Source organism: Phragmites australis, chromosome 21 (genome assembly GCF_958298935.1).
Source record: "Phragmites australis chromosome 21, lpPhrAust1.1, whole genome shotgun sequence".
NCBI classification, from domain to species: domain Eukaryota; kingdom Viridiplantae; phylum Streptophyta; class Magnoliopsida; order Poales; family Poaceae; genus Phragmites; species Phragmites australis.
Genome location: NC_084941.1, coordinates 6,512,050 through 6,535,615, shown reverse-complemented (window position 1 = coordinate 6,535,615; position 23,566 = coordinate 6,512,050). Strand labels below are relative to the sequence as shown.

General features: G+C 39.1%; 1 protein-coding gene across 2 annotated transcripts in view; it reads right to left on the bottom strand.

The window, feature by feature from the left end:
* Positions 1–8,313: 8,313 nt before the first annotated feature.
* The window catches only part of LOC133903285 (transportin MOS14-like), a 29,256-nt gene continuing 14,003 nt past the window's right edge, over positions 8,314–23,566 (bottom strand). For both annotated transcript variants that reach the window (XM_062344587.1, XM_062344588.1), the window contains 22 exons: positions 21,647–21,778; positions 20,918–20,958; positions 18,467–18,558; positions 15,995–16,122; positions 15,140–15,215; positions 14,928–15,048; positions 14,753–14,852; positions 14,533–14,614; positions 14,343–14,425; positions 13,009–13,128; positions 12,770–12,821; positions 12,358–12,513; positions 11,869–11,992; positions 11,680–11,761; positions 11,487–11,575; positions 11,331–11,405; positions 11,174–11,228; positions 10,497–10,616; positions 10,331–10,423; positions 10,104–10,249; positions 9,769–9,946; positions 8,314–9,014 (listed from right to left, as the gene is read on the bottom strand). In XM_062344587.1, the coding sequence (XP_062200571.1) occupies positions 8,733–9,014; positions 9,769–9,946; positions 10,104–10,249; positions 10,331–10,423; positions 10,497–10,616; positions 11,174–11,228; positions 11,331–11,405; positions 11,487–11,575; positions 11,680–11,761; positions 11,869–11,992; positions 12,358–12,513; positions 12,770–12,821; positions 13,009–13,128; positions 14,343–14,425; positions 14,533–14,614; positions 14,753–14,852; positions 14,928–15,048; positions 15,140–15,215; positions 15,995–16,122; positions 18,467–18,558; positions 20,918–20,958; positions 21,647–21,778 (2,427 nt within the window). In that variant the 3' untranslated portion in view covers positions 8,314–8,732. The remainder of the gene's footprint in view (positions 9,015–9,768; positions 9,947–10,103; positions 10,250–10,330; positions 10,424–10,496; positions 10,617–11,173; positions 11,229–11,330; positions 11,406–11,486; positions 11,576–11,679; positions 11,762–11,868; positions 11,993–12,357; positions 12,514–12,769; positions 12,822–13,008; positions 13,129–14,342; positions 14,426–14,532; positions 14,615–14,752; positions 14,853–14,927; positions 15,049–15,139; positions 15,216–15,994; positions 16,123–18,466; positions 18,559–20,917; positions 20,959–21,646; positions 21,779–23,566) is intronic.

Below are 23,566 nucleotides of genomic sequence, written 5' to 3'. Positions count from 1 at the left end.
AGAGAGAGATGCATAACGTGATTTCATGAGAAACCGTACATACTACATATATATAGCCATTACAGGAGAGTTTTGATTAGGTCGAAAAGACCTTAGTTTGGTTCATTGATCAATTATTTGAGTTATTTCGGTTAGGTTACAGGTCTTTCAGCAGGCACGGCCAACTTGTGTCCTCCTTGCTAGTTGCTGCCTTATCCACTTCATTTGCTTCCTTCAGGTGTCCCGCATCAGCTCTCTAGCTAGCAACGCCGGCATCGCTCGCTACAGGAAAATGGGGAGAGATAGGGGTGGCAAAAATGTGGCAGGGGGAGAGGGCCGCATTCCTGTTCACCGAAGCTGATTATGGGCTGAAGAGAGAGAAAGTAACCGAAGCTAAAGATATAAAAAATGAAGAGAATTGTAATAGTATTATGAGATAATATAATATTGTTATGAGGGATGGTCTGTTAGAGTATTTATTGGAGATGCCATAACAAACTTATTTATTTATTTACAACTCACCTAGACATGCTTTATTAGCTTTTGGTGGTGTCGACTATCGGTAAACCATCGATTTTATGAACAAGACCGTATACTCCTGAGTGTTTAGGAGATCCCTAGGGATTCATATATGTATAAGAAACTTAGCTTGATCAAGAAAAGCATCTCAACAGACTGCCTCAATCTTTAGTGATAACTTAAGTCTCCAAGTAAGGTAGGTCATCTAGTCAAGATTTTAGACCACTTCTGAGTAGTCCCGGGAAGGTAACTCATCCAAGTAGAAATTCCAGTTCAATCAATAAATATCATCCCAAGATGTGTTGAAAAGATTGTGACAACTTAGAGACTTGCAGAGAGTTTAGGGAAGAACGCCCTTGAATTGTGTCCCTTATTCTTGCATCATGAAAATTCGAAACACTTTACTCTAGACAATTATAATTAGTTAACATTTGAAGCTTCTAACATAAAGTTTTTAACGAGGAAGTGCAATGCATTGGCAGTAATTATGTGCTCTTTCTCTATTTTTTCACTATATTTTTTACAGTTTTAATGAGGCATGAGTTGGTCACGATATTCGCTCGAGTGTTGAGAACCTTATCTCTAAGGGGTTTTTTTGGGCAAATACCAAAAATATTCCAGGAGGATTTTCATTTATTTAATGAAATTGTGTGCCTCCATAATGGAGGATAACAGGAGTTGAGTTCCACCTACGTAAGTTGTCTTCTGTGTGTTTCTTCTTATTTGTGTTCGTGGGAACTGGAGGGAACTGACATCTTCTACCTTCTCCGCGTCCCCCATCTGCTGCCGGGAGGATGGAAATCGGATCAGGGATATGAGACAACAGTACAACACCATTCCTCAACGGTTGCCGTATATGCTACTAGCACCCATGTGACTCGATTTGACAGGTGGCTGTCTGTGTGTCCCTGTGTCGGAACTTCACTGTCAGATGTGTAGTATGTACTAGAAATTGCTCCTTCGGCAGGTAGTAGAGGGCCGCAACAGGCTTACATGACAAAAAATGTTAAGTCGTCCTCGATTATGGATCGACATTTTAAAACAGTTTGAGAATGAAGGAGGGGAGTACATTTGAATCTTTTTGTTAAAAGTAGAGTAGACTTCAGTATTACGATCGTTAAAGGTGTAGATGGTAAAGAAAAGAGGGCCGCTCCTTTTGTACGCTGGAGGTTGACGGGATCATTCATCACAGATGATGTGACATGCAAAGCTTCCCCAATGGCTTCTTTAACGGCATCCAGTGGCGCCGTGGTGAGGAGGCTCATGAAAAGGCAACCATGTCCAGGAAGAGGCAAACCAAGGATGGAAGAGCAACTCTAACTAATTCTCTATTTTTCTTCTCTATTCTTTTGAATCTAGATTTCTTTCCTTACTTTTTAAGGTGCTTTAACCGATTTTCTAAATTTACCTTCTGATAATCACTCACCTCTATTTTATTAATATCTTGTAGTCAATAAATAACAGTTTTATATTTAAACGATATTATTTTTAGACTATATTTTCAACTGCTTATGTGATAACTACTCTTATAAATTTTTACAACGTATGTGATTATATGATAACTGCTCTTACAATATGTGTGCTTATATGGTAACTGTTCTTAAAATATATGTGCTTGAATGACAACTGCTCTTACAACATGTATATTTATATGGTAATTATTCTTATAACGTATGTGCTTATGTGGTAACTACTTTTACAAATTCTTATAACACATGTGCTTACGAGGTAAGTGCTCTTACAATATGTGTGATTGTGTGGTAACTACTCTTACAATACATGTTCACCTATCAGCTCTCACCTGCTCTCTCTCTCCCTCTCATCTCCTCACCTGTGTAAGAGCAATACCAGTGGATAGTGAACCTCTCTCATTTGCTAGATGTGAGGAGCAAGATAGAGTAAATCTGGAGTCTAAAAATAGGAAGTTGGATAGAGAACTGATTGGAGAGATTTTTTTTTGCCGTTTTTGCTAAAATTTAGGATAAGGAAGGGAGTAGCAGCCGGTTGGAGTTGCTCTAAGGCTAGACTCACTGCTACAGTGAAGGAGCTAGTGAGGATGCTGCTTGATGTTGCCCACAAAGTGCTTTAGAGATGCTGTATCGACTGTTACAGTGAATCGGTGTGGAGAGAGAATAACGTAACTTTGCTGGAAGAAATAGACGTCCGCAACATTGTTCCCAGGATGGAAGTAATGGAAGCTAATAAATAGGATAACTACTGTTTGTTAAGATAAAAAAAATAAAGAGTATTTTAATAATATTAGAAAATATTATAATAATATTATAGGGATAAGTTTTTAAAGTTTCTGTTGGAGATAGTTGAAGGAAACCGATTTCACATTGGAGATGCTTGATTAGTAGTTCCAAAGCCCTGATTCTTTCCTGAATTTTGGGCATCTGAGGTCTGCGAAATGGAACATTTAGATTGGGTATTGGAGTCAGAGGTAAGATTTTTCAATATCGTATCCTGCTTATAACCTATCTACGGCCATGGTTGTGGATCCAAATGCTCTTATTTTACCCCCCCCCCCCTTAAGTCAGAGATGAATAATAATTTATGAGGTGATGAACAGTAACTAATGTCAAACACTGCAGAAAGAGTACCATATCTTAACTACTATAGTAATATTACTGTTCACATACTGTAGTATAAATCGTATCTGTTCATTTGAGATCTAACGCCTCACGATACAGTGAACTACCATGAAGCCAGGTGATACGGTTCCCATGGTTGTTGGGCTGCTTTGTGGACAAAGTGTTAAGGTCTCCAAGGAACAAAGACTTTTCAACGGAATTTTGTAGGACTTGAATAAGAAGCCTTTCGAAAATAGGATTGCTTGAAAGATTCATTACTTTTCCTCCACCTTTATGAGGATTCTAAACATGTGGTCAAACCTCATGTTAAGAGTCGCTTTGAAGTGAAGTTTTTCGAAGAATTACTCTGAAGTCCGAAGCACAATGTGTCTTTGTCTCTCCCACTCTCTTCGAAGAGCATCCAAACAACTATTTTCACAACTCTTCTATTTTTAGTTCATGTACGAATCAACTATACGTGGCATCAAATTCCAGCATTTTTCCTATTACTATGTGTTTTAAATCGTGCGTTCCAAAGATTCCCTATGACTACAGAAAATGGATATGCACTTGTTCCTGCATGCTTCAACTCTAGAGAAGACCCGACAATAGAACCCAGGTAACATTTTACTAAAAGAGCTAGGTGTGTTGTCCTAGGTTCATGTCCCTCTTCTTCTTTTTAGAACTTAAGGCCTCAGTTTAAACGTGGGAATTTCATAGCTAGGTTTCCTGTGGACTGAGTCCAAGCGTGAGGCCTAAAATTTGTAGTTGATCATGTAGAACGCCGGATTCTACAGTTGTGATTCGAGAAGATTGGCCTAGCCGCCGACCAACTGCAGCTCTTCCGCCTCAGCAAGATTAAAAAAATATTTTTTTGAATTAATATTATTTTATTAGAAATTTTTAAAAAATAATTCAAACTAGAAATATTACAGATATAGGTGTCAGTCAACACTTCAATTGCTTAGTAGTCTCTTGTTAGCAATCTCGATATCCTATCGAGCATTTGATATGCCAACAAGTAATTCTTAAGGGACCTGTCGGTATATCAATTGTCGACAGATCATGTGTCCCATTGATGCTACTAAAAAAAATTATAACTTTTTCATATGATATTTGATGAAGATTATATTTACAAGAAAAATGTATCCATTGATGATATCTACAACTTTATAGTTGAGTACTTTTTCATTTGAATCAGTTAAATGATCTAAAATCTCTAGCCATTTTTTGGAGTTTAAATGGATTCAAATGAAAAATGCTTAATCGTAAAGTTGTTGATACCGGCTATATGTACAATGTTCATATAAAAATCATCTTTATTCGAGATTCTATAAAAAAGTTGTGATTTTTTCCTTTCAATATCGTCTACGTGATATAGGAATTGTCAGCAATTAGTATACCGACAGGTTTCTTGTCGGCATATCGAATGTTGATAGACTATCAGATAGCTAACAAGGGACTAATCGGCAATTAGAGTGCCAACTGGTATTTATATCTACAATTTTTCATTTTAAATTATATTTTTGCAATTTTCTAATAAAATAATATTATTTTATAAAACATGAGACCGCAGAAGAATGATGTCCCCGGAGATCTCATTAAGTTGTAGGAGGGGAGGAGGGAGGACTCAACTTAGGCTGGCTAGATGGAACTACTCTCCCCTAGCCAGTCAAAGCTGTAGGAGAGTTCACCTCACCTCACCTCGGCAAAACTTGATGATGTGTGCGCAGTAAGATGATACCAAGAATCAGAAAGTATAGGCGGCCATCAGGGGTGAATCCAATATGGTCACCAGGTGGGTCCGGGAACACCCAAAAATTTTAGAAATTAGTGGATCCAGTCCAGCGCAAAGAAGTCCAGCTCATGTGCACTCCAACCCACGATGGCACATGCCCTCGCTGCGCAACAATATGCTCTGCCTCCGCAGCTCCGCTTGCGGTCTCCCTTGTCCATCTCCCTGACTGTGCAGTGGCAGCATATGGCGCACCATCCACTCCGCACCGCGCCCCCTCGCCGGCTCACCCTCACGCCCACGCACCCGGCACCCACCCATCTACAATTGCTGAGCTGCCTCGCTTAGCCAGAGCAGTTGCGCCCCTGCAGGCTGCAGGCCTACTCGATTGCTCGTCCCGTCGCTCAGCAGTCGCGGAGAGCCGGAGCCGCCGTCGCGCTGAGCGTCCTCGCCCAAACATCCGGTCCACGTGACAGCGTCGCCCTGCTGCCTCCGGCAAGAAGCACGCCCACCAGTGGTAGATAAAAATCCCAAGTGATTTAAGCCGTGCTATGAACCGAAGCTAAATTGTCTAAATTAGATTTTGGCGATTGAACACCGCTATCTGATTAGAAGCTCAAAGTATTCCGATCCAGTTTTTATGTTGTGCATGGAATATTTTGTGCAAAACTAATGTATAACCTCGATTACCATTGTACCGAAACAAGAGCTTCAATTTGCATTACCAAGAACATGACTGGCTATTTTTTCATAGTATAAGGTGATTAAGGTGACCTAGCTTTTCAAATTTGACCTGTAGTAATGACATTCAAATTATTTACGGTTGATTGTTAAGTTTTATTCCAAAGAATTTTCAAGTGTAGATTTGATAAGACTTTCTTTCTAACTTAATAACTTTATTATTGACAGAAGAAGTGATAGTAGGTTCAATAATCTAAAGAATTTTGGTGAGCTCTGTGTTAAACTTATTCATACACAAAAGTATTTGACATACAACTTGATATATTTTCTTTTCAAATTGGTATTACTTCTACTGGTGACTATAATGACTGTCGAAAGAGTATTTTCTGCTATTACTTTTTATGAAGAATAAGTTGAGAAATTGTATGGATGATCAACTATTTTTAGAGGGTTTAAAGAGGACGCACAATACCCACATATATGCGTCCATATTCATACACACACTGAGAAGGGATTTCGAGGCTAAGATATTCAATACGTGAAAATGTGCAGTATCATTGAACACGCATATGTATCTTAAAGGGGAAAACCCCGATAAGACACATATGTCCGGTCAAGAATCGAACCTAAACGGGTAGCGTTGTGAACAAATTGTATTGTATTTTGTTTAATTTAAATCTTAATTTTATTATACTTGTGATACAGTATATATGATATATAATATGCCGTCAATTTTTTCTGAATCCGTACTGTAGGACATGTACTTTTCAAGGTTGAGTTCGCGAGTGACCTAAGCAAATGAGCACAAAAAACTAGTCATATCCATAGTCGTCCTATATTATGATAGATGTTAGGCCATTTCCAATCTTTTATTTCTTAGTAATATCTAAGAAGAAGAAAGTAAGAAATTACTGTTAAAAACAAACATATAATATATATATATATATATATATATATATATATATATATATATATGTGATGTTAGTTTATTGAGGTACGTATTTTAATACAATTAATTGTTTCACGGCCCTCTAAGATCAATCAAAAAGCTATTTTTTTTTTTTGGTAAAACAAGCTTCTTCTGGTACTGACGCTTGACCAATGACCGGACCGGCTGCCTCTGGAGACTAGTGCGTGCGTGCGTGCACGGGCGATGTGTCCCTGTCTTTCCCGAAGGGGCGCGTCAGCGGTGCGGGCGATTCCATCAAAGCTGTACGCCGATGGATTGTTCGCGACATGTTTGGAGCTCCAGACGGATGGAACGCGATTCTCCTGTGCTGCAATAGTGTCATGCGCGTGTGTTTTGCTCCTTTTACCGTGCTTCGTGCAATAGTGTCACTGCCTCCAACACCTGCTTGATCAGTCCCGTGTCAATGATCGATCGACCTGCTCTCTTTCTCTCTATTTGCCCGGTCATGTCTGTCGATCGGTTTAGAGCTTGCCCTAGCCTCTTGAAAATTCGATAGTACTCCGTACGTTGCTTGCTTCTAGGTCACGTGTCTGATTATGGGCCTGCCTTCCTTCCTGTCCGTTCCTTGAATTGAACCTTGCATGCATGTGTTCCCGATCGAGAGATTGTTCGACCGGTCGTCATGTCCATTCTCACAGGTACCAGACTCCCAGTGATACAGCATCCGCAGCTGTTCTGGTCCGTGCATAAGTCGTGACTCGTGAACCGTGTAGTGTCCTTCCTTCGAGTTTCTTCTGTTGTCAGATCTTCTGGGCCTCCAAAACAGAGTGTGACGAGCCGGATCGTTGCAGGCAACGGCTTTCCAAGACCACTGGACTGTGGTTCAGTTTGAAAGATGGACGTGCCTTCCGTGACCTAGTATACCGACCTCTGTTCCTGAATACTTCTTGACCACTTTATTTTTTTCTAAATACTTAGCACTACGCGCTTTTCAAGATTTTATTTCCTTTTGCCCCTAGCACAGCACACGCGTCAGACGACTGCACGAATTCCTTCTAGAAATTTCACCATTTCACTCATGGGCCCTAATTTTTTACTCAGAGGTATTTTTGTCCCTTCATACAAAAATGATGATTGCCTTGGGATTTGTGTTTTGGTCAAAATAGTCAGTTAAATAGAAACAGAGGTTAGTACTAAATAGGATTTCAACAATAATAGAACCCTAGCTATGGCATTACAAAATATTTTGTTAGTGACAAATATTAGGGATTTAAGTCAGTTCAAAGTTCAGTCATGCCGACAGAACTTCCTTGCCCCCCTTTATCCACGATCATCAATTACTCTATACTAAAGTGCCTGGGATCCCTGGATTCTCAGGGCCCGTAGCATTGTAGCTACTGTTCATGTGGGACCAACATATGTATACACATATATACTTATATGCATATGTATATATATATATGTATACGTATATATCCGTATACATATACATATATGTATCTGTATAATACAATTTTTAGAAATTCCAGAAAAATAGCGAAAGGTATAATAGTTTTACAGATAAATCAGCTGAAATAATCTAAAATGCACAGAAAAATATCTAAAACTAAAAAAAATGAAACAAATTTTGTTAGATTCGTATTACTGTCATCTACATATTAAAATTATGTGCATACATAAAAATACTACCGTTTTCCCCTTAACAAAATAAAAATATTAAATATTAATAAATTCATAAATAAATATTAAGATGCCTAAAATTGATGAATCTAATTTGTTTAGTCTTCTTTTTGTCATGTTCTCATGTTCTGTGCGAAAAAAAAGGAATCTGCTAGTTTATTCTGAACGTAGGAGAAAATCAGCGTGTTTATTTAGACCAGAAGACCATCACATTGGGGCTCACACAGAAAAGAATCTAAGGGAAGATAACTGAGATATGATTCATGACATCCTGGAACATTCGGTATAAGTTTACATGATAAAATGGATGGTCACCTCACTTTACAAAAAAAATAAGCTGGCCGGCCAAAAGCAAAATCAGGCCCATGGTAGATCACCATTCCGCGTGATCTGCCAGTTATACCAGTATAACACTGCTTTCGAGATAATACAACACAACTTTTCTCCCCACATACACAATGTATGGCACATGTACAAAGGTGAAACCCGAAAGAATTACAATGGCTACCGACCTATCTATGCTCTGAACAAATCTGAATAGTATGACACCGCAACTCAAACCTGTATAAAATAAAAAAATGCCAAGATGATGTGAGTCATGCATCGACACGACTCTGGCCTTTTCAACTGGCCTTGCGGAAACATCCAGTTATGACTATTGCTGTGGAACCACCGTGAAGCTCAGGTCATGAGGCCGCAAAGCACTTTGAACTAAGTCTTGCACCGTTTTGTTTCGTCTACAAACATCTGAGATTTCCCCAAATCTATCCGTTATGGTATGAAGACTAGACCCCAATGCCGCGTCAGATATAATTTGCAAGAAACGTGATCGCTCTGCATCTGTTAGGGCTTGCGGTGGTATAAGATTAATGGTTTCCCTTGCCCAATTCAGCATCTCACCAAACGCTCTGCTAAGTGACAGCAGAACGTAAGAGATCTGCAAAATTACACGTAGAAGATATAAATACATCCATCCACTTCATGATTAAGAGTAAGGCCGGTACAATTGGTGTTTGTGGGTCTAGTTTTATGTGCAGTGGCCGCTTGCATACCAAAGTGCAGTCGGTGATTTCATGCCCTCCATTTCATACCAAAGTGCAGACTTGTTTGTCCACACCACGACTCTTACACTTGGAGCGGACCAACCATGTGCAGCAGGGTGTAAAAGAACGGTTTATTTACCTTTTTTTGTGTGTTTGGGGGGGTGGACAAAATGTGATGTAAGGGGGAAGTTAAAAGGCAGGTGACTTATTTGCACCTGGGACCTGACAGAAATGTGAAGGAACACAAGCTGCATGTAAACAACTCTAGTACGAAGGACTTCAGGGGTTACAGTCATTTTTTAAATGACTAACAATGATGGGCAAATAGTGACTAATTCAGGATTCTAATAAGATAATTTAGCAAGAAACTGAAATTCCAATCCAAAATGCTGCTATGAGCTGCTCAGAAGGGAATTCCCAGTACTTTGGCGACCAAATTGGAAACATACGTTCTGGTAATATCAATGAAGTCACAAAACGACGTGTTCTACAATATTCTATGAAAAAATGTGGGCTACAATTCCCTCTTGCATCAATCTTTAATGAATTATCTGATAGCACAAAAGAATGTTGGTTCACATCTTTCCAAGAAGCATAACAATGTAGAGCAAAAGAGAACACCATATTAGACACGGTCATACAACGTACCTCCTCCAAACGACCAGATGGCAGCGCCCCTGTTAAGGCAGCAATCATTATTCTAGTGAGGGTTGCACCACGCTGAAGTACGATTGTGTTAATAAGTTCTCGGTACGTTCCCCTTTCAGATGAGTTTGAAAGATCAAAGATGTCAGACAGAAAAGACAATATTGATTTGCAGGCTTCCCTGATATAAAAAAAATAGGCAACAAAATTAGAATTCAATACTGCAGGATAGAACGCAAGGAACAGGAATCATGCCCATATATAAAGCATTACAGAGTTGAGCCAGTTCAAGTATCTGGTGATCTTGTTCAATTGTTGGTTTATCTTCAGGACATTACCTGTGCTGTATAGTAATACCAGCCATTGCACAGTCAACCAATCTTTGAAACATTTCTGTATGTACAAATAGATTGGGACAGTAACGAATACATCTTGATGCTAGCAGGAAGCAGTCATCAGCTATGTCTGGTCTAGATGTAAAATCCTGCAGATGCAGATAACATAATTCTGTCAATTTTTCTGTTGTCAATGTTACTGTCACACTAGGAATGAAAGGCAGGAATACTTGAATTGTTCGGAGAAGCTGTATTGTATGGCTGAAAAGTATTTGTATCAAACTTGTAAGATAGTTCGCGCAAGATGGATCAGACCCAAATATCTGTAAAGAAAAAGATGTCAGAGAGAAAATACAGTTAAAAGTTCATTACTTGACTCTTCGAAAATAAAATTACCTTGATAATTTCACTGGACAAGTAAAGGAAGCAAGACTGATTGTGTTGCTGATATAGAGTTTGGATTTCTTCAAGCATTGCACCGATCGTTATTCCCATGAACCTTCCACATGTCCTTACCTACTCCCCAGAAAAAGAAAGTTAGCACAAAGTTAGCACTCAATCAATATTCAGATGATATTGAAATGAACATATTAGATATTTGTAATCAGCTTCAGCGCTCTCCTTAGAAGTGAAAAGCACAAACTTGAATCAAAATAAGGGCTTATTTGCAATCACTTGCTACTCCATTACTACGGGCACAGCTTTGTTAGTGCAATATCATTTTACCTTTTGGGAAGTACTGAAATACTAATATACTAATCCCTGAATTTCAGGGGATACAGAGTACCTGACACATCTTTATGCCTAACACACTGGGGCATGTGCTTCATTAGTGCACTAGCAAGTGGCACATGCTCCATTCTACTCAGAAAGCATCAGAAAGATTTTCTGGTTTTCAGTTAAATAGTTACAAGTAACAATGCCAAGGAAGGTCAGGAACCAGAGTTATTTGAAACAATATATCTGATAAAAGATAGTTGTTCTATAACAAATTCCTGTCAGTACTTGCATCAGATTTGAGCATAAATTACATCAAACAATTAGTACCGTACATAAATAACTGATAAACTCACAGCGAATTTGCAAGAGCGGCATAATGACTCCATGGTACGTGTATCCCATGCCCGTCTGCACAGAAGAGTAAATTGATAAAGTATGAGCAGATATAATCATTCATGCATATAACAGTAATAGGAACTTCTGCTAATAACACCATGTTACCATACTTACTGATCAAAGATACTTTTGAGTGTAGGCCAATATCTATTTACAGCTTCAGCAACTACTTCTGGATGCTTCACATTGCTGCAAAAATTTGGAGGATTTTATAAAAACAAAATATTCGATGGCAAAAATAATAGAATACACAAATGGAAAAGTCACCACCTGAAAATGCATGATAATCGGTCTATATGCATGGTTAACTGCCGAGCAGGAACTTGTTGAAGAACTTGATCACCTTGCTGGATTAACTCCTTTTATTGAATTAAACAAATTAGAATGGATACATCAGACTGATCTATTGACTATCAAAGATTGCTACTTACGCGCGTTCGAGAAAAAAAAGATTGCTACTTACTTGCAATGGATTAATTACTGGCTGGCAGATCAACTCCAGGGCTCTTGTAGCAGGCTCTGGTGGAAGCGATGTAGTAACCACACTAATTGGAGTGTATCAGCATGCAAAAGCATGTAAGATGAGATGTAGAGTACAACCAAAAAGGTTAACTAACAAAAATAGCAAAACTGAATTGGGGAACCAAGTAACCTTAGGGCTTCAACCAAATGCAACGAATCCTCTGAAGAAACTTTATAACCACCAACTCCACTGATTGCAATATGGTATATTTGGAAAAGGGCATCCAATGACCCTGAGAACTTACTCCTACAGTCTTATCATGGGAAAAAAGACAAATTAAATAAGCTGTCAATAATTTATGACATCAGTTTAAAGAATAGTTTATGAGATCAATACGCATCCTTGGGCAAATTCAAAACAAGCAGGAATTTTGAGGTTTTCCCACCCTATTCAATGGCACTTCAGAATTTGCCACTCAACGTGGCCGCATTGTCAACGAGACAATGGTGTGACAAATCATAAATGGCCTGAATAGAGTGGAAGATCCTCAATTTTTCCTTCACTTACAGGCAATATATCAACAATACCAAGCTAAAAAGACATATATGAACAATGGAAGATGATTATGTTAAACTGATACTCTATGATAGACTCTGTTAAGCATATGCGGATACATACCTTCACATACATACTTGAATGCCATAGAAGCAGCTGCAGCTGTATCTTCTGATGTACTCATACCCTTATTGAGAATACCGACCAAAGGTGGCAGAATGGACAGTTCAGCTGGCGCAGCATCAATCCATTTTGAAAATGCTCCAATGGTTGAACAAACTGCAAGTATATTATCAAAGTGAGTAACCAGCAGCTCAATAACAAACAGCCAAAAAGCAATGGCAGCGCAGAAAACATGCAGGTTTTAAAGACCAAAGTCAGAATAAATGGTCAGTAACTGGGAACAAACAGCCATAACTTACCATAAACACTAACATCTCAACAGAGATAACAAGCTACGCCTAGAGACAGTGTAAAATCAAAAACATTGAGCAAAGATCAAGGACTTCTGAACTATCTGCAAACTGAAACAAACCTGTCTGCAGCAACTGCTCATGGTGAGGAAGGCTGGGAAGCAGTGACATAACCTTCAGAAAACAATAACAGCACATTATCAACACCGAATAAGCATCCAGAACAAACAACAGCAGCAAATTCATGTTCCAAGCACAGAGAAAGGTAACCATTAAGAGGAAGATCTTGTAGATAATCTAGTCTAGTTGAGGAAGAACACCAACCAACAACATTAGGAGACACTCAGTATTCCATTCATACCTGTGGTAAAATTTCTCTCTCTTCAATTGAGACTGATTTCGCAATCGCTTGTATACAGAACAGGGCAGACTCTACAGGTTGCCACTTGGGGTTCTGCTCACTACTGCAGCTTCCATATGCCTAAAAACAAAAGAGTAAAACTTTTATCATAGAGCACTAAATAAATTTCTTTGGTGCAAATCTGGGTAGGTAATAGTCAGTGTGAAAGACAGCTGAGGTTAATAGCCATCACTGTAATTTTGCTACTGTCTCGAAAACAGATATGCATAAAAACTTAAAACTAGAAGACAAATGGTGAAATGCAAGAGGTGGATAAACAGTTTAAACGAACTTATAATACGAGGTTAAAAGTGAGCCCCATGTAATATACATTCACTATATCCAAGTAAATTTAGATTAACTGGATGAACCAACTCCACATTGTCTGCATTGTTTAGGTGCCAAACAAATGATTTCCTGTGATTAGCATGAGCCATGCACACAGCTAAAAGGCTACTTGTCATACAAATTAGTAAGTACGAAAAACAAGCCCAACCAGAAAAGACGGATTAATCAAATTACAAATATTGGATTTAATTCATATGTTCCATCATTTAATGCAAGGAAAACTAGTTCAGTAACACTGTAGATGTATGGGTTGGAAAATTCTTATTTACTCTCAAACTGTCTCCTAACGCAGCATCCACAATATGTCATGTCACCATTAAAACTACAACCATCGGATCAAAATCATTAAGAATGTTAACCACCAGATCCCAAGTACTTAAGAGGTGCTTTGGTTAGGTTGAAATGGTGGAAGTTTGTGAAGCCTTACACAATTTTTCATGAAAAGGGGCCCTGTCATGAAAATATATTCATTTCTATAACACACTAATGTTCATAGGTGAATAAAAATTATATATAATCTAGAATCATGCGTAGGTGATTAGACATCATTCAAGCAACCGACAGCAAAGTGTGGTAAATACACTAGTAACATCTAAAATGAGGTCTCAGTGATGTACCAATACTGTTTTTAACTTGCAAGGTCATGTGATACTACTGAGCAACTAGCCCCAGAAACTTAATATCAACAAAAAAAGGCCCACAAAACCTATATTAGAACACACTACCATCCTGTTGAGACTATGTGTCCAGACATAAAATTATGGTTCTGATTAAAAAATAAAGCCTTCTTGAGAAGAGATTCTGGTTGTAGTAATGAGCACAAGATGCCAAAGTAACCAAGAAACTGAACCAAATTACAAATTTCATTGAGGAAGGAAAATACCAAACCTACGAAGAGACTCAGCACAAGATCTCAGCAATAAAAGAAGAAAAATAGTTAATTATACCTGAGCTAGCTTCGTGGAAAGTACTTTCAGTGTTGAGTCACCCCCAAGAACATCGGTTGCATCAAGTAACACATCACTAACCGCTGAAAAAAAAATGGCCCTAAATATGTTTTACAAGTGTACTAGTGTACCAAAAATAGCCAACATGAACTGCCACAGGAGATGAGCTAAAAGAAATCTGTTACTGTACCACATCGAGCATGTCTGAAATCCTTGCGGTCTTCCTCTGAAAAGGTGTGGTAGTCCTCAGGGTATTCAACTCGGGAACTGACCTGATTCAGAGATCAAAACAATGTGAAGCCAGACACATGAAATGAAAAATTCTGCTAGTGTTGCAGGTTTTATTTACATGACAGATTATACACAGAAAACAATTGTACTAACAATCCTCAGCACCCTCAAATACATACCAGAGAGACAAGAATTTCAAATGGAGGACGAAAGATTTGCAATCTTCTGTTTTTCTCAGCTTCAATTGCCACCTCAGATCCATATGAAACATAAGATTCCCTAAAATATGTGAAGCATTGATTAGGTTATTTCTCAAGTAAAACTAGTAATGTTTTTGTGAAGTTAGTAAATTACCTCCTGGTCAGGTTACGCCTAAGACGGTGCCAGAAATTAAACGTCATGGACGAAATGTCAAATTCCAGATGAGAAGTAACTTCGAGTAGTGCATTCACTATTTGCATTGAGTCATCTGAGCCTGTTAAAGCTCACACATTAAAAGAAAATAAATGGTCACTGTCATGAGACAAATCTCAATGGCGATCATCATCATCATCCATGAAATTTACCTGTGGCAATCAAGTCGACATAGGATTCACCCATGTCTGCATATAAACGAGCAATAGCTTTTACATCTTCTTCATCCTGAAAAATGTGCCAATTAGCCATCAAAGATAGCAATAAAACAACACATGCACACATACATATTTACCACACACTGAAGCTACAACAACAACAACAAAGCCTTTGTCCCAAGCAAGTTGGGACAGGCTAGAGATGAAACCCACAGGATCCAACTAAAAAGATGATGAGAAAACAATAGTGATCCACATTTTAATATATAAATATAAAAATAAAAAGATAAAAGTAAACAAGTGAATAGAATATGCATGCTGCATGTTTCAGATGTTATTGTAAGCTGCATGACATTAAGTGCCCTTTCAGAGTGAAAAGCAAGGTAAAGATCCACATTTTAATTTTACCTTCTACTATGATATGGCCAACTGGTATTTTTTTATTGTAGGATAGGATTATTTCAGAAGCTCGGTAGCGTTAGTTAACTCAGATTACATGCACCTTCAAAAAAGCATTAAAAAAGTTTGGTTTAGCCAGGAAATCTTGGAAGGTAACCAACGCAACTGACGACAAATATTGAGTTTAGGTAACTAATTCTAAGTAAGTGACATATCCCAAATGAAAGGTAACCAAAAGAGAGCTAGAGTGAGTCCTTGTAAGTTACGATAGCAGTGCCATAATTTTACCAGACAAATCAAGTTTTTCTGGTTCACCAACGAAGTACATTAGTCCAACCAAATGATATGTACAAGCATGAAGACATAATTAAATGCCAAAACATGATCAAGGAGAATTTGGCAAATAGATATAATGAACATCCATGCAGAATATGGTCAGAGATACCATACCTTAGATGAGTCTTTGAGCTGCTCTTTGAGACCCATAACACGAGGGACAAGAATTTGAATCAGCGGCATTTGTTCAGCGAAACCACCGGAGCCACGAGATACAGTAACATTTATCAGTTCAGATGCAACTGGAAAGTTGAAGGTTAAATATATTAGTGAGCTGCCAACGAAACCATAGACATATAAGGATTACTAGATTGGTCATCTTAGGCATAAAGAGCTGCAGGCATTCATAGTAATACTGAGAAAGATCAGGTTTGGCCAAGCTTAGCTTATCCAATAAACCAGCTTTTACTAGCTTACTGACAACAAAGCCTTTAGTCCCAAGCAAGAGGGGTAGACTAGAGACATGTTTCTACCTTTTATTAAGCAAGAAAGAAAGGCATATTACTAACCATCCTGGCATACTCAGGTCAATCTAATCTCAGTGGAACTCATTAATAGAATCATGCATGAGAGCCGAGCGGATAGGATACTTCATGCAGCGGCAGGTGGCAGTGCAGAGGAAGGCAAACCCTAATTTTCACGAAAATGGCGTGTGAAGGAGATGCCAGCTTGTAGACCCCAATCTTGGCAATAGGCAATGAGCGCAGCAGTCATACAACCATGGAAAGCCATTAACTCGTTGGCAAGCGGCAACTGCAGGACTGACACTCGCAATCTTGACAGTAGTGGCGCTGGTGACATGAGCAATAGCCTGGACTTTCCATGTCGTGGAGCAATAATGATAGAGGAACATAGGCGTACAGGGCGTGGGAGGCCTTATGGAGAAGATGAAGAAGCTCTAGGGTTTGAGTTGAGGCTTTTGCTAAAGAAATGGCTGCAGTTTCTGTATCTGGACTAAGCCAGAAAAGCTCCGCCTGTGTTGGCAATAAGCGCAGCCTAATCTGAAAAGAAGTTGCCCTCTTCAATCCACAAACCTGTGACCTCTGTGACGGGCAGGATAGAACGAGGGTTTGCTTTGCCAGGTTCAGTAGCTTCGTCTTCTGTGAGAACATGGAGAACATGATGTTGCCAAGTACAAGAATGCAGGGAGAGTGCTGCACAGGGAGCCCACAAGGAAGTCACGGTTCATGATTGTAGCAAGGAAGTGAGTATGTGCACGCCAGCGAGGTAGCCACCATAAACCCTGGAGCTGGATCTAGGTGTGCTGCATCATTGAGCCCCTTCTATGCCACAGCCAACCTCCAACCAATGGGTCACTCACTAATACTGAGTCAAATATGTAGATTGCACTACCACCTTTGAGCCCTATCTCCACGACGCCTATCCTGCCCTAAGACTCAGCCAACCTCCAACCAACGGGTCACTAATACCTTTGAGTCAAATATGTAGATTGCACTACCACCTTTGAGCCCTATCTCCACGACACCTATCCTGCCCTAAGACTCACCCAGGTTTCACCACCCTCTTAAAAGCCACACTGAAGTTAGTTTGTTATTGAAACTTATAGGATCCTATATCCACGAGGCCTATCCTGCCCTAAGACTCACCCAGGTTTCACCACCCTCTTAAAAGCCACACTGAAGTTAGTTTCGTTATTGAAACTTATAGGATCCTATATTGAACCCATGTTGAAATCCACCAAAATCTGCAGTGTTTGGCTAAAAACTTGAAACCTTCACTAGGTTTCAACAGAAACCTGCTGAAACTTGAAACAGGTTGAATCCTGATATCTGGAACCTGAACCTGGTACCAGTTACATTGCAATTTCTAATGAGTATGTTATTGGCTGGTTACATCCAAATAAAAATGGTTATATTCTACTCTTTCTATTAAACTTGATCATACATATGCTCCCTCCAGGCAGAAAACAATATTATTAGCTGGTTACATCCAGATAAAAGTGGTTATATGCTACTCTTCCTTTTAAACATTACCTACATGCTTCCTCCAGGCACGAAAAAATATTGAGGTGAAGTCCTAGAATGCAGTCAAACTATTATAGTTTCGCCTTGCAAAAAGGAACTATTCTATATTTGATCAACAAATATCTATAATGGATATCTAGATCACCACTTGTAAATGACATGCGTTGATTTGCCTTGAAATACTTTAATATTATTATAATTTTATTAGGTTGCCAATATATATATGACGGAAATTCGTGATCAAAGTCATGTTAAGACCGTGTCAGTGTCACTGTCTAGTGTCTACTACGTCACCTGGAGATACTGGTATAAAAAAGCAAGAAATTTGTGAATATTGCAATATGTTTCTGTGCACAGGATCTTGAATGTGCAATTAGCATTCAGAAATAAAAAATAAAGACATCTCAGGCTTTGATAGTCTCAGCAACTGAATAGGTATAAACATGATACAAAGAGCACACCAGAAAATGGTCACAGAAGCGTGTATAAGAGGCAATTAGTCGAATGTGGCAAAAGGATGGAGAGGAACCTATAAGGTAACAAAAGGTCCATAGCTATTAGCTACAATACAAAAGAAATTACAGGCATATGCAAACAATACCATTTACAGCTGCCTCCAAAAATTGATCTGAGTTCAACGAAGAGAGTGCTGTATGGACCAAACAATGTGATGCGAGTTCAGATGCAGAGATTCTGGCAGAAAGAAGACTTTAGTCAATTCCTGAAGTCGATACTGTTATGGCCTATTTGTTTTAGCTTGGGATTACAAAAAGCTGCTTTTAAAAGCTGAAGCTAAAACAAACAAGTAGATTGTACAATCTTCTTTTCAAAATCTAAACCCCTTTTCTACCACAATTTATAAGATGCCTTCCACCAGTTTTTTACAGATTGTGACTATAGAAAAAAAATAGAAGTGCCCACACAAGCCTAGGGTAATTACCCACAAATACCATTACTATTCCCGAACTGTTATTTTTTTCCTCCCCGTCCTTCTATTCTATTTGTATCCTCCCATCAGCTACGTGCTCATGCCCAAGAAGCAGCAGAGCTTCATCCAGCCCTCCCTCGTCTCGTGGGTCGCCACGCGCAGCATCAACCTCATCCCCGTCGACGCCTCATGGCCCATGGACGACCAGGGCCCCTTCCACCTCCTCATCCACTCATCCACAAGCTCTACGGCGACAACTAGCGCAAGCTCAACCTTCACCTCATGCTACCTAGCCATCCCTGTCGTCGACCCGCCCCATGCCATCGACAGCCACTGCAACCGCATCTCCATACTCCAGGTCGTCTCCAAGCTCAACCACGTGCACGCGCCTAGGTTACGCCAAGATGCCAAGCTACGAGACTATCCTCAACGATTTCTTCTAGGAGATGGTCCAGGACCATCTCGACATGTTGCTTAATCCTCTTCGGTTGTAAATGGTAACAAAATAAATATTTTACATTGCAAACTTGCAAGGGTATTACATTTTTCATTCGCTTTGACTTCGAAGTGTAACTATAGGCAAATAATGGAGGACCTTGTCCCTGATTTTTTTTATTTTGGAACACGGGCTATAATACTTAAGTTCTTGTAGTTATTGGCATCGTGGATTGTGAACTTTTTAAGAGCTTAATTCGGTGAAATTTATATTAGGAGTGAATTGCACAAAACTATAAGTATTGTGCTATTTGTAACACAAAACTACAAGTATTGTACACTAAATTTACATAAAACCCGATTTTATTTAGATTCACCCAAAAATGATCTTATATTTCTCCAAAAATCCTATAACTTTTTATACGTGTTCCATAATCCATGTGCAACTTATTTTAATTAGATTCACACAAAAAAAAACCTGTGTATAATTTAAACTAAAATTCTCCAAAAAAAAAATGCTACTTTTGTAACTCCAAAAAATTGTTATGACCTCAAATAAAATCCCAAAAATATGGGAAAAAATCACTAATATTCTTCTTATATGATGGATTAATTTCTAAAATTATTTGCAGCTCTAAGTTATATAGTGAAAAAGTGAGTTTCTTTGTAATACTTTATTTAAATGCTGTATTTATAAAGGAACTCACTTTTTCACCATATAACCTAGGGGCTAGAAATAATTTTAGAAATTAGGTCATCATATAAGAAGAATATTGGTGAATTTCCCATATTTGTGGATTTTATTTGAGGCCCTAAAAATTGTTAGGAGTTATAAAAGTAGCCTTTTTGGAGAATTTTAGTTTAAATTCTACAAACTTTTTTGGGTGAATCCAATTAAAATAGGTTGTATATAGATTATGAAACACGTACAAAAAGTTCTAGGATTTTTGAAGAGACATAAGACCATTTTTGGAATGAATCTAATTAAAACCGGGTTTTATGTGAAATTAGTGCACAATTCTTGTAATTTTGTGTTACTAGGTACTTGTAGTTTTGTGTTACAAATGACACAATATTTGTTTATTTTGTGCAATTCACTCTTATATTAGCAAACTATAACATTAGAATCCCTTTCTATGAACTTTACGTTATCATCTGTAGTTTGTAGTCGCGATGTGTTTCTTATCTATGTTTATGTTTTAATCTAATTCCTGGACCAGGTTCCATTCTTGTTCTTTGTTTCAATGTTTGTGCACATAATTGCATAAAAAATAGCTAGATAAATTTCAAGTTCTAAGTTTGGAAAGGAGAATGCATCTCGATTTATTTGCATGAAAATGAATTCCAGTACTGAAACCGTTATAGTTGGAAGATGTTTTCACATGTTCCGGGAGACAAGGTTAAATAGACATAAATATGCACTCAGAAAAAACTAGAGGTATTACGGACATTACGCACCCAAAGGAAACATCCAACCCACCCCAAAATGTAGAATACCAAACAACCCTCAGCTTTTTACAATCTATTTTTAAAATCTACAATCTAGAAGCTGTTTTTCAGAATCCTAAGCTAAAATAAACAGACCCTTAGATAGCAGTAGTGTAAGAATACAAACTGTTCAATGTACAACAACCGCTACACTTTCGAGGAATGAAGTATCATTATATCAAAACAACAGAAGGTGCATACCCATGACAGAAGCGAAGCCAAGAAGCAAAACCCTCCAAAACCTGCAAACAGAACAATCAAGATCAACTATAAAATGCAGATGGTCATCTCACTGCAGAAATGTATCTAGGAATCGCATGTTTATGTACTTCTATATTTCAAAAAGAAATTATATTGAAGTGACAATATGGATGTGGCACATCACAAAAGAAAGATGTGAGGTTGCTGTTTGAAAAGATAGAAGGCCTGTTAACACACATATAAGGGAGTTTATACAAAGTGAACTATGGTATGCAACATAAAACATCACATTTGCATAGTGGATAGCACATTACACTCCACCTCTTGGTTAAACACCATAGTGCAGAGGCCAGAATATAAACAGTAATGACCAGAAACTACAAATCTACAATATGCCTCCTGAGTACAATACGGATAGTAGAAGTTATTGAAGAGGTGAAGACATCATTTGACAACCATCAAATGAATTGAAGGACAACTACTAGTTCAAATTTATGTCCCAACAGCATGAAGAAAGGAAAGTAACCCATAGAGAACCAAATCATGGAAGCACTTCGCAGATGCATGCAAGCGAACAGGTAATAAATAAATTAGCTATGATCTCTATTCGGTTAAAAAAAATTAGCTATGCTCTCTTGAGAGATTTTGATGTGCAAGCATAACTTGCTTTCATCAGCATTTTAGCACCGAAGGACCATAAAAGGAAATATTGAAGAGGAGGAAATTGACCTGTCCTTTCAGCTGATCAAAAACCAAACAAGCAGTGAATAAATTAAGAGCAACATTAGCAGATGAACAAAGGTTGCTCTCAAATTGTCTGCGCCTTTCAGGACGAGCTGCGATTTTATAACTAGAAGTTTCCTGTCACCACAAAAATGGACAAAGTTCAATTTCACCAAGACCAAGTGACCAACACACAACATAATATATAATTAGTGTAACACACGAGTCGCTGCTGATAACTAAAATTGAATGGACAAATCTTCATTTAATGCAATAATATGAGCTAGGAAAAAAATGAGCAGTTGGCATAAACCACAAGCTGAGGTTGAGCATAATCACACGATTGACATGGCAAAATAACAAAAAAAAAGTAGTAGTTCATGGTTTAAAAAGAATGTCTGGAAAGATATGCAAAACCTTCGAAAAAAAACTCTAACGTGCTCATTAATGTGATTCGTCAAAAATCTTCTTTGTTACTACTCCCTCCAGTCACAAATGATAGATATATATAGTCATCTGTGTAATATCCCCATCATATAAGAGTTATATGCATATTGTAACGTGTACATTTATATATACTATATAGTGCTCAAGGCCTCCAGGGAATACAAGTTGTTATCCTTAACATGGTATTATAACTAAGTTTTTTTTTTTTTGAAACAACTCATCATATCTAGATCTATTCCACGTATTCTTCTTCTTGCCCAACTTGGCTGCTTTCCATCAGCAAACCGGTTCTCCTTTCACCCACTGCCTAGACGTGCTCTTCTCCGGCCCATCGCCTCTGGTTCGACCGGATGCCCGCACATCCCTGCCTGGTGATTCGCCCATGCCGCTGAAGCCGGCGCTTCCCCTAGCGACGTTGAAGCCGACGCTTCCCCTACGACGCCCACACCTGCTCTGACCACACCGTCGCCGTCAAGACCACCTCCTGTCAGCTTCACCAACTACTGCATCTGCCTCATCCTCAAGTCAGCAGACCTCAACAGGATGTTCCCGTCTGCTACGCTCTCCTGGCTCGCTGATCTCCGTGACCGACCCCCGCCGCCTTCCTCGCCAAGGTTGTCCCAATCCAGACTGCACCGCCTAAGCCTCCCGACTCGGCTGCTCCGCCAGCTCTACCCTGGACTGCGCCGCTCTCCGCCAGCCCAGGCGCCTGGATCTGGATGAGAAGCCACTCGGTCGTGTCATCTAGTTGAGGCCTGATCTTATAATCGCATCGGTTGATTATCTAATTTCAACCCGCAGCAGCTGCCGCTTTTCTTTGCGTTCTCGCCGTCACTTGCCCGCTACTAGCTCGCGCTCTTACTGTTGCTCGCTGCTATTTTTGCACTCTTGCCGTTGCCCGCTGCTATTTCTTTGCGCTCTCGCCGTCGTTCGTCCCTTCCTTAGGATGTCATCGAGCTTTGTTTCAGTTCCTCAATGCTCGGTGATATTTGATGGTGCTAACTACCAGGATTTCCCGCAGCATATGCACATTCACATGCATGGGCTTCGTCTTTAGGGTGTTCTCTCCAGCAACGTTCCTTGTCCGCCTTCCCCTCATCCTATGACAGAACCTTTGCATCCTTCTACCAACAAAGGAGACAAAGCAGCTACTGAAGCCACCACCGCTGCTTATGATAAGGTTGTCTCCGCTTACCAGGAAGCTTAGGAGTTGTATCATGATAGACTGTGCTCAGTGGATGGATAATGATGCTCGTGCAATGGCTATTCTGGTTGCCAATGTGGAGCCTAAGTTTTCTTCTGAGATTATTAAGTTCTCTATAGCTTCGTGCTTATTCTGATGCTACATTGCTACTTAGGCTAGTGATCCTTCTGATCACATGTCTCTTTCTACCTATTGTGTTCTCCTTGGTGGTTGGTGGTTCTCTCATTACTTGAAAGACTAAAAAGCAGACCGCAATTTCACGTTCTAGTGCAAAG